The 12,371-nt window shown below is 34.8% G+C and overlaps 1 protein-coding gene across 1 annotated transcript in view; it reads left to right on the forward strand.

The window, feature by feature from the left end:
• The window catches only part of DHX15 (DEAH-box helicase 15), a 51,193-nt gene that overhangs the window by 17,518 nt on the left and 21,304 nt on the right, over positions 1-12,371 (forward strand). The window contains exons 4-5 of the mRNA XM_059923252.1: positions 6,517-6,676; positions 8,249-8,467. Coding sequence (XP_059779235.1) covers positions 6,517-6,676; positions 8,249-8,467 — 379 coding nt within the window. The remainder of the gene's footprint in view (positions 1-6,516; positions 6,677-8,248; positions 8,468-12,371) is intronic.

Consider the following 12,371-nt stretch of genomic DNA (forward strand, 5'->3'; position numbering starts at 1 on the left):
TGTGTAAGTACTTCTTTTAGTCACTGTCTCTTTCAGAAGTCTTGATCCATTATAACTTTGAAGAAATTACCACACACAAACCTGTTTGTGTAGGCATTTTAACATGGGTAGCTTTTCTTTAATAGAGACACATATGTCACTTGACTGGATTGTAGTGGGTTAATCTAAAAACAGTGGTAAATAGAAAATTTATGAAAACGTTAAACATCTTATTTTAGCTTAAAACTATACATTCGTCAATCTCTTAATATAGGACCAACACATTTCCTTGAATATGGGCCCTTTGGAGTTCCATTACTTAGTAAATTGTCTAGTTCTAAAGGTGGGATCTAAACCTCAAACACTTGCAACATACACAGGTGTTGCTTTTCTGGAATTGAAGAGAGTTCAGTCTTTTGGAATTCTGGAATTCCAGACACCTTTCACTCTTCTGTAGTTATCTCACACATTTGATAGCTTTTGTGTGTGTGATTTATCTTTTTCAAGCTTTTCTGGAGCATACAACTTAGGATACATACATACAACTCTCTTTTCTGTTCTAAAAGTTGATCATCATGTCACATATGATTATGTTGACCCAACTGGCAGGGACAAAAGTGTAGTTATACTACAGTATGTTTGTAGAGTAAGGGTGGTTTTCCCAAGGATTCATTCATTAGGTGGAGGTTAGTTAAGAGTGTAGCGTAGAGTTCTGCTGTATTGAATACTTAACCAAGTACCAGGCAGTTGGTGCAGTTAGATGTTTTATATACATTGTTTTATTTAATTTAAACAGTAGCTACCATATTCTCACTTTTCAAATGGAGTGTTAGAGAAGTTGAACTTGTTCGAGGTTGAACACCAATAAGAAAGCAGGGACTTGATCAAGGTTTGTCTTGCAACAAGGATGTGTTCTTAACCACTGTATGTGTTGTTCTTCCTCTCCATCCTCATTCTTCATCTCTCCATATAGTTATGTGTAAGTATTTGTAAAGCAGTAAATCTAATTACTCAGAATTAACAGGGCCTGTCATTTATACTAAATACTCTTTGAAGCAGATACCAGGAATTTCTTTGGGTCATGCTGAGACAAATTTTGGATCCTCTAAAAACATAGTTTTGATTTACATGCATATTTAATCATGCCAGGATAAAGCCTATACTTTGAAAGGTAACCAAAACCCTAACAGTATTGGAAAAGCACTGTGTAACTAGGATTTTCAGAACAGATTAATTCAGAGTTTATAGTAGGGCTGGTTCAAGATGTATGGCTGCTGATTTTATTTATATTTATCTTGGAGATTGTTGTAGAACAATAAACAAAGTTGCCTTATTCTTTTTAATGGCTACATAGTTTAATTCTTCTGATGGACACTCAAACTTACAGTTTTTGTCATTACAATCGGTTGCTGCCCTAGGTACTCCCTTACAATCTTGCACACACATTTTTTCACACATGTGTACAGGTGAGTATATCTGTGAAATGAGTTTCTTAAAAATGAAACTGGTTGGATCAAAGGGTGTGTTTCATTTTATTAACTGTGGCCAGATTTCCCTTCACAGAGATTTTATCTACTCAGACCAGTAAGGGATGAGCAGATGAGCGTCAGTTTCTATGCCCTTGCCAACACTTTGTTGTGGAACTTTTTGTTTTTTATCTTTGTCAGTATTGTAAGTGAAAAATAGAATCTCATTATGGTTTTAATTTGCATTTCTTTTGTATGAAATTGAGCATCTTTACATGTATTTATGAGCCATTTGTATTTCTTTTTGGAATCTGAGATGCTTTTTTCATCTTCCCAGGAGTATTGCTACCTGGTTGACAGTCGTTTGTAAGGTGCTATTTTAAAATGTATGGTTTAAACAACAAGGGCCTACTGTATAACACAGAGAACTATATTCAGTATCCTATGATAAACCATAATGGAAAAGAATATATATTTTAAAAGTATGTATATGTATAACTGAATCACCTTGCTGTACAGCAGAAACTAACACAACATTGTAAGTTAACTATACTTCAATTAAAAAAATCATGAGTGGAAAAAATAAAAATAAAAAAAATAAAATGCATGCCAATCACAGAGAAGGTAAATTTGAAAAATATACAGTATTATAGGATTGATGAAATTTGGTAACTTTATATTCTTTGTCCTATGGTGGTTCTATGGTTGATCGGCCTTTTTCTTACTGATTTGTATGAGTTTTTAGCAGTTGGCATTCTGGATATGAGTTGCAGTTTTTGCCTAGTTTGCCATTTGTTTCCTTGCCTTGTTTATGACATTTCATGCCATGCAGAAACATGAATTTTATACAAGTGTTTAACCACTTTTTAATGTTGGATTTTACATCACACCCTGGCCAAGGTTGTTTTAAATAATCCTCCGTGTATTCTGTATTCTAGTTATGTTTTTGTCTTAAACATCTTTGATCAGTCTGGAATTGGGGGGGTTGGCGCTGAGGCAGGGAGTCTTTTATTACCCACCCCCCTCCCCCACCACCCTCGCCAGAGAACACTGTTACCAAGGATTGCTTACCCATACAGTCAGGTTTTTTTCTTCATTCCTGCATGCGGGCTTTCTCTGGTTGCGGTGAGTTGGGGCTACTCTTTGTTGCGGCGCGCGGGCTTCTCATTGCAGTGGCTTGTTGTGGAGCACAGGCTCTAGGGCACGTGGGCTTCAGTAGTTGTGGCGCACGGGCTTAGTTGCTCCACAGCATGTGGGATCCTCCCGGACCAGGGCTCGAACCCGTGTCCCCTCATTGGCAGGCACTCTGAACCACTGCGCCACCAGGGAAGCCCTAGTCAGTTTTTCATCACTCATAACGTGAGCATTACTTGTTGACATTCATTAAAGTTATGAATAATACATAGTTTATTATTAAAAACTTTTTAAGTTTCTGGTGTTCATTTTGTAAAGCATTTGCCACCTTTCTGTGGATCTTTTTTCCCCTTTATGACTTTTCTTTGAATCAGACTACTTGAGATGTTTCAAAAATTATAAATATATGAAAAGGAAACTATAAACAAATAACACGTTTGCAGTACATAATGTTTTAAAGTGCTTTTGTTTATATCAGAATTTGTGACATTGGTTGGGATCAGAGTTAGCGGTTGGCTTGTACCGTGCTGTCTGCCTGTGCCCATTGATTGCAAAAAATACTTAAGCTAAATTGATAGTCCTTAGTACACTGGGTTTTTTGGTTTGTTTTATTATATAGACAGTCCTGGTTGGAAATAGGGACTGTTTCTGACTTGCTCCAAGGATGTTTTTGCCACCTTAACCATCTACTTTGCTTAATCTGCCTCTTTTTTTTTTTTTTTAAGTTTTATTTTAATAGCGCCAAAGACTTTTTTTTTTTTTTTTTTTGGCCATGCCACGTGGCTTGCGGTATCTTAATTCCCAACCGGGGATTGAACCTGGGCCCCCTGCATTGGAAGCTTGGAGTCCTAACCACTGGACCACCAGGGAATACCCTGCCTCTTGTTTAACTTGATTAGTTTAGACTGGTGCTTTCCACAAGTTAGCAAGCATCAAAATCATAGGAAAGCTTGTTAGAACACAGATTGCTATGCCTCACCTTCAGAATTTTTGATTAAGTAGGTTTGGGGTGAGGCCAGTTCTGTATTTCTAACCAGTTCCCAGGTGATGCTGATGACTTTTTAAGCTAATCTTTGTCCCAAGACAGTTAAAAAAACACTGGAGAATAGGGTATCCAGTAAAATGTAGAGTTTGGCTGTCCTGTGCAATTTCTGTTTACTAGTCCATTACTGAAACTTCAAAATAATGTAATTACAATTTATTATTGTGACCCCCCCTATTTTTATGGCTCACCCCTTAGTCTGGGCTAAGTATTTTATCACTACTATGAAAGGTAGTAAAACTTGACCTAACTAAAAGAAAATGGTTAGGGTTTTAATAGGACCTACCTGATTCTCCTTTTTTTGTGCTCTGTTTCAGGTTACTTTGTTTTTTTTAGCAAAGGGTTTCATACATCTAGCAGTACAGCAAATCACCAGGTAGCTTTTTAATTTATTTTTCTGGGACTTTGAGGAGAGTGTGTTAGTGTAGGAGGGGCCTGGGATTGGGAATCAGTACACTGATACCTAGTCTTAGTAAGCTATTTAACTGGTTTTGAGACCCTGGAAAAGTTAACTGCTGGTACTCAGTTTTCTTCACTGGGAAAGCAGCAAATTTGATTGTATCTTTTAGAGATTTTCCAACTTCAAAAACGTCTTTTTTTCTGAAGCTCTCTCTGTTGTACAAACAGCAAGCTTCCCATATTAGCTCGTGATGCAGAAGATAATTAACTGTAACATCTCATAGAATTGGATCACTGGGTGATGATGTAATCAATATTGAACTATTAGGAGTCGGTAGAATCTGGAAGTTAGAGGGTTCAGGTTTAGTTGACCATTAAACTTGGTAATAGGTAATATAAGTTGTTAATAAAAGAGGACAAATAATAGTTCCATTAATTTAATTTATAATATTTATAAACTGCCATTTGTAACCTTTCCCCTCTTCTCAGAAAAATATGAAAGAATGAGTATTTGGGTTAGCTCTCCTTTTGGATGCCTCCATAGTGTTTTGGTGGTCTGAAGTTTGAGGAATATGAGAAAAGATCAAAATAAAAGGGTGGTTTGTTTTTTTTTTTAAGGCGTTTTCAAGTGAAAGTTTGATACTTTAGTGACTTTTTAATCACAATTTTAATATGTGAAATTAGAATGCATTTTACAGTCTATGAGGGTCTTATAAACAGGTGGAAGTTAGGTGGTTGTCAATGCTTGAACTTGATCTAGCTGTACAAGTTGTCACTTCAAATAAGTAATATGTATTGCCGTAACTACATATGTTGAGTTCATTTGTTAATTAAAGTATCTTCAAAATACTACACTAGGATTCCATGTTGAAATGAGTTGGCTTGCAAACTGAGCAGTAGAGTGTAAATTTGATAGTATTTAAGCAGATGTTTGCTGTTCAAAGAGTGACCAGTTCGGGTTTTTTGCCTTGCAAAGCACCAGACAAGAGCTTTGTTGAATCTAAGGAAATTATCCACAAGTAGATGAAACTGTATTAATGTTTTGCTACTGAGATAATGTGCAAAAGGACTGCCCAGCTCATGTCAGTAATAACATCTGAAGGCAGGAGAAAGCACCACATGTCCTCAAAGAGATCAAAGATATTTCAGAGCATCTAGAGGATAGTGTAGCTGATTCATGCACCGTGGTGCACTGTGGTTAAGGCATTGAGTCATAGTTTAATTGGCTCTGTTTTTGCTTCATGGTCTTAATATAAAATAATCTTGCAGGTAATGCTGTGTCCATGCCAGGAATGTGGTAGCTTCCTTTTTAAAATAGGACCAAAGAAGAAAGAAACATAACACATAAAGAGTAAAGATGGATTTCTTTGCCAAAAGTCTTAATTTACAGTTAAGTTCAGGTAAAATAAAGAGAAGGCTTCATGTGGGTTGTATACTGTCATTTTGCTGAACTTGGTGCTCCAACAGATGGCCTTAGCTAAAAATGTCAAGTTGGTCCGTGAAAGATTAGATTAGACTAATTTGTCAAAAATAGAGCCAGAATAGTGAAGTCATAAATGATGACATCAGATTTTTATACTGCTTTTAATTCTGTAAATGAAACCATGGATTTGTATTTTAACTGAATGACCTGTGACTTCAGCATTTGCAATTTGTCCAGGTGGCAAATGTAGGTTAGCGTTTCGTGTTAGTGACAGTAGCAGCCAGAATGGAATGGACAGGAGATGGCTGACCCATACAGCCATTCTGCAAACCACCCTTCTTCTGAGTGCCTGTATTACACATTAGCTGTCTTCTCTTGAGCCATCCCTGAGCCTAGTTTTCCTCTCTTTGCTTCATTGATACAGCTAATGCCATTTGCCTTTTCTCTTCCATATGTATTTATCAGCATTTCCATAGTGCTAATGCTGCTACTCATTCCATGAATATATTCCTTTTTATGATTCTTTACCATCATTTTATTGAATTGGATGGGGCTGGGGAAAGAAAGATGGTAGACTCGTGCTCTCTTAGTCCTTTTGAACCAGGAGTCTGTTAGCTTAAGTGGGGAGTTATTAAGATTTTAAAGAAATACAACATTTTAGTGCTGTAATGTGATAAAGCAACTTAAAATGGTTTCTTAGTTTTATTTGCAGGTTGAATATTTGTTTTAAATTTTATTTTGTTTTTAAGAAATTTATTTAAGTGACTAATTTTGCTTTGGCATTTGTGTGAAACCATGTGTTTGTTATAGTCCATCATCAGATTTACCTTGTTTTCTCAATGCAGTATAACAGGCTCACTTGACAGATTTGATAATGTATAACTTTGATATATTCACTGAAGTTTTTCTGGAAGCTTAATTTTGCAATTGATTATGAAACAATAGCACATTTGGTTTGAACAAGGGTTTAATTTTGACTTATCTGATGTCTTTGCATTTCATATTTATGTCATGAAGTTTAGTTTTAAAATACCCTAAATGAACCTTAACTAACATGTTCTTTGTCAATATAGGTATATGACTGATGGGATGTTACTTCGTGAAGCTATGAATGATCCTCTCTTGGAGCGTTATGGTGTAATAATTCTTGATGAGGCTCATGAAAGGACACTGGCTACAGATATTCTCATGGGTGTTCTGAAGGAGGTTGTTAGACAGAGATCAGATTTAAAGGTGAATTAATTTATTTGTTTGGTTCTTAAAAAATACCGATATATGTATGTATATATAAAAAACAGGGAGCACATGATGATCACTCTAATCGACTACAAAAAATAATCACCTGTAAAAGAAGCAACCAATGAGAGTACCTGTAGTGGTTTATCCTTTCTTTCTAATTTACCTTGCTGTGTCTTTTAGACTTTAAGTATGTATTTTTGGTAATGCATTTTTAAGCCAAATCTTTTTGGTAATGTATTTTTAGTAATGTATTTTTTAGTAATGTATTTTTAGTAATATATTTTTAAGCCAAATCTTTTCAGTTTCTAATCCACCCAGTTTTTTGTTTTGTTTTGTTTTGTTTAAAATGATCTAATGGTGTGGTGTTTTTAAGCCTTCTGCTCACCCTGACTTTATTAAGTACAGGGAACGCCTTTATTAAGGATCAAATCTTTGTCCTTGTCCCAACACAGACACGCTCATTCTAACTCGTAATGCTGGAGAGTGGAATAACTATACCCAGAATAAACCACTCCTTAGAAATGCCTTCCCTTAACCTAGGGTCTTGTGTGTGTGTGTTTGTTTTTCTGTCCATTATACCACTTAGACCCTGGCCAGTGTTACTGTGTTGATAAGGGCTTAAAACTGACTGAATATGCTGACATTTTTGTCTCCCAAAGTTTATGAAGTTCCCCTTTTGCATTGTGTGTGTGTGTGTATGTGTGTACCATTCATTGGAACTTAGTATCGTGTGTTAGTGTATGTGTTACAGAGGGTTTGTATACTAGGCAGAAAGATTCTGGGTCTTAAGAAAAATTGATATTGAGTATGATTTGGCTTATAAATATTAAATATATGCTTTTAAAGAATATATTTGAATAACTATATGAGTACTGTCATTACTGATTAAACCTTATGAGCAACTGAAATTTTTAGGTAGGAACTCAAAGTAGAAATTAAGAACTCTGTAGTGGAATGTTTAAGGGGGGAGCCTTCTATTTAAGTACGTTTTTAATGGATCATATAACATCATAATTTAAATAAAAGGAGGGTGACTACACGATCATGCAACCCTGCACCTGAACAACCTTTCTTCACTGTGGCTTTACAGCAGTATAGAAAGCCTCTGTTTTAGAAAATTTTCTGAAGAACATATGCTTAATAAAGATGGTTTGGAAGAATGGAGAAATATTTTGTTTTGTTTTTGCGCTTTGTTCCCGTTTTCCCCTATGTGCAAGGTTGTCATGTTTTGTTTTAATAACATAGCTGCAGTCATACTACATATTTGTGTTGTCTTTTACCAATCCCTTTTACATATCACGTAATTTTATAAACTTTGGTTTTTAAGGTGTTGCTTCGTGAACAAGTATTCTAGGTTATTTATTGGATGCCAGGTTTATTCCTACTTTTAAAAAATGTAAATAGCTTACTATAGCACAGCTTTTCTGTATTTGATTTTCTTAATCACAGTTTATTCAGGCATATTGACATATTTGGAGCAGTAAATATTACTCTTCTGTTTTTTACTTTAAAACCACGTAAGGATCTTTGAAGACAGCTTCACTTAATTTACTGTTTTCTTTTCAGGTTATAGTTATGAGCGCTACTCTAGATGCAGGAAAATTCCAGATTTACTTTGATAACTGTCCTCTCTTAACTATTCCTGGGCGTACACATCCTGTTGAGATCTTTTATACTCCCGAACCAGAGAGAGATTATCTTGAAGCAGCAATTCGAACCGTGATCCAGATTCATATGTGTGAAGAGGAGGAGGGAGATCTTCTACTTTTCTTAACTGGTCAAGAGGTATTGTCATTATTTGCTTCATTATTTATATTGTTTCTATTAGGCAACAACTTTAAGAACTTGGCATATATTAACCATATATTTCTTACCCCAGTATTTAAAGTTTTTCTTCAACCTGATTGTATATATATATATGAAATATTTAACTCCTTTTATCTGTGTACTCTAGGAATACCCTTTTATACCATTAGTCTTTGTGTTCTAGTTAATTACCCTAAGAATATTAAATGCTTTTAGAATTTCAAGATTTAGCAATTGTAGTCTCAACTTTGGAGAGACCTGGGTGGTGAGTAGTGTTGTGTTAATTTGCAGTTTTGCTGAGGCATGAATTTGAATCACAGGTGATATGAAATCTGGTTATTATAGTCAGTAATTTAGTTTGTAAGTGAACTCAGGTAACTCAAGTGCCCATCTACCATCAAAACAAATGTGTGTGTTTTGTTTTTGTCTTCTTGCATGTGTTTACTGAGGATTGGAAGGAATCACTGAAGTTCCTTAGTTAGAATTTACGTCATTTTTTAGATAGGAATTTTAATCTCAGATGCAGCATTTTCTAAACTCATTTCCAACAGGATGTTTACAGGTGTGCTAAAAAATTCTTGATGGTTAAATAAGCTCAATGAAAGCTATCTGGATAAAATAGTTTTAGAAAGCCTTTTTCTAGAGGTTTTCTTAAAGCTTGTCATTTGCTATATAGTAGGCTTTGTGAATTTTCTAGAACTTGCTTCTCAAACTAATATATGTGCTGATCACTTAGAAAACTTGTAGATTCTGATTCAGTAGGTCAGGTAGGGCCTGAGATTCTATTCCTAGCAAGGTTCTAGAGCAGTGCTATTCCATTACAGCTTTCTTCATATCTGGAAATGTTCTGTGTCTGTGCTGTTCATTCACCTTCACTAGAATGAGAACTATCTTATTTGCGTTCAGTCTGCAGGGATGCTTGATATATAATATTTGATCAAATGCTGTTGCATTAAGAGCTATAAATGTTGAGTAATTTTTTTATCCTTGTATTTTTTCATTATTGTCCATATGATTTATTATTTCTGTCCCATTGGCCATAGTTTCTTTTCTGTAGAGCAGGGTTTTTCGACCATAGCACTATTTATGTTGTAGGCTGATTAATTCTTTGCTGTGGGTACCCCCTGCATTGTAGGATGTTTCTTAGTGTCTCTGGCCTTTACGCATTAGATGCAGTTACACTCCCCCAGTCTGTAGACATTGCCAAATGTCCCCTGGGGGTGCAAAATCATTCGCAGTAGAGAATCATACTTGTTCTTTTGGGAAAAAAGGTGGGTTGCAAATTCAGTTTTACAGATAGATCTCTGTACGTATTAGTCTTCCTTTGTATGCATTTTGAATGGAAGAATTTTTATATATATTTTGTAAGCAAGAGTACCAAATGCTTTTTAGATAGCATGTAAACAGTGTTTATCTTATAATGCAATGTTGAGGCTGTTGTATTCATTTTGTTCTTTTGTGTATGGTCTCTATAGTTTCTCACTTCTTCCAAAGTGCATAGCATGTTTTTTTAACGGCTATTCAAAATAGTCATTATGTTCAGTTAGACAAGCATATTAGAATTCTGTCAGAAATATCCGATGGCCTTAATGGCGATGACCTGAGATGCTTTTCTATGAGTTAAATTTCTGTGGTTGATATTTTGGCAGCTACCCCACAGCTGGGGAAAGGAAGGGAATAAGCCCCAAGGTTTTCAAATGTGTGTATCTTTCAATAAAGTATTACTGTAATTGAACTAGGTTTACATGTGTCCTGTTGGATTTTTAAGTTTCCTTTAGACTAATGAAGTCTTGAAGAATGTAAAGACCTTTAAGGAGAAGGTAGCAAAACTACTATTCCTCATGTCTGTGAACCTGTTATTTTTACTTGGTCAGTTAAATGGTAGATTCTGGGAATTCAGTACTCCTGTCTCCATAAATTTGAATAGCATCCATAAAATTTAGCTATCTTGACATTTAAAAATGACCATGTTAACCATTTTGACCACGTAAACAGTTGTGTTTCTATAGTCCCTTGAGTTAATTTGGGAGGGGAGAGACCAGTTTTAATTGGTGAAAGGTTGGAAAACATGTGAATTCTAGAATGTGTATTATTTTTTTGTTAATCCATTAAATCAAGTGTTCCTAGAAGAAATCCTTAGAGGAGCTGTGCTACTGAATTAGATAAGAATGATTATAATTGAAATATCAATTGTTTATAAGTAGATACTTAAAGATGTTGAAACCTTCATTCTTTAAGCAGTACATTCTTTTTAATTTCACTGAGTCTTTTCCACATGCAGGAGTTGAGATTCTTTAAATTAGGAGGGTCTAAATTAATTTACTAACATACATATTGATGCTTTTGGAGCTGAAAGTCTTTCCTGAATTCAGAAACTCTTAAACTTTTGTCTCAGTTCTCAATTCGTGACTAAGCAGAAGGTTGCATTGTGCTGATGAATGTTAATAAGCTTTGTGGTCTTCAGAACTGACAGTGTTGACTCTGGAAGTTTGGTTAAATTTAGGGAAAATTTTGTTGCCGAGTTTAAAAGCATAGTGTTTAGAACTTTGTATAAAAACATAAATGGTGTGACATTTTTTTTCCCCTCTGCTCTTTAGAGTAGTCTTTATATCCCATGCAATAGTGATTTTGTTTTAGCTCCATACATGCTTAGCAAATACTTCCAGTACTTCCAAGTAAAATAATCCGTTAAAATTTCTGGAGTCTGCAAATGCATGATTTGGGGCACTTTTAATTTTCTATATAAAATCTGGGATTTGGTGGCTTCTGACCATTTATTTTCCAGTCGAATATATTATAGAATTAACAAAATTGAAAATACTGGTGTCAGTTTTCCTATAGGATATGCAATATATAAAATCTAGTTTTGGATTTATATTCCCTTTTTTTTGCAGGGGTGGGGGAAGAGGTCTAATTTTGTATTTGTATACCAGCAGGGGGCATTCTAATCTAGGTACAGCATTTGAAAGCAGTTTTTTTGGTAAAAATATTTGTTTCATTTGTTATATTTTTTTCAGTGAATAGCAAACTTTCATTTTCGTTTGGAAACTTTAGATCTCAAAGGAAACTATTACATCAAATACTTAGTAGTAATTTTCTGTGTCACAATTTTCAAGACCTTATCTGTTATTCAAGAAAACTGGTATGTTTGAAATTGAGGAAAAAAAACCTTTTTTTTGTTGTTCTTAAGTATCCAAAATCCTTGTATTCTTTAACATGGAAACAGAGTTGCACTTTGATTTACAATCATTTCAAGGAAAATTATTCTAGCTTGATTATAATATACAATAAATTAATCTGATAAATTTTAAAAATCATTCTGTCTTTTGAATAAAAGATAATTTGTCAATAAGGGTAACTTCTGGTTGAGATTATTGGACAAACTGCCAAATCATTTAGCATACTTCTGAGTTTAACTAAATTAAAGCTTCTGTAAAATTTAAAATTGGCTCCCTTCCCATTTTCAAGTCCCTTTGTCATCCCCTAGAGCCTCCCATCTACCTGTCGCTCACACACTCTCAGTATTCATTGTGTGTCCTCTCTTTAAAACTGGGTTTGAATGCAAATGTATTGGAATCGTTTTCTGTAGTAGGGAAATTTTTGAAGAGGCTCTAAGATATTTGGGTTAACCTAGTTCTTAAATATCTATGTTGATACTGTAGAGGTGTGTGTTCTCATTAAGCACAGTGAAGCAAATCTTCCATATAATTGCATTAGTGATACGTGACATTAAAGCCTAATTGGCTTGTTTAAAATATCTAGCACATCAATTTCTTTTAGATTGTGAAAATTGAAAAGGTTATGAGTGCAGTTAAATATTCCTGGGTGAGAAATTTCAATTTTAGTACAGTTTGTTGAGAATTAATTAGGATATCGAGTCTAA

Source organism: Balaenoptera ricei, chromosome 5, assembly GCF_028023285.1.
Source record: "Balaenoptera ricei isolate mBalRic1 chromosome 5, mBalRic1.hap2, whole genome shotgun sequence".
In the NCBI taxonomy this organism is placed as follows: Eukaryota; Metazoa; Chordata; class Mammalia; order Artiodactyla; family Balaenopteridae; genus Balaenoptera; species Balaenoptera ricei.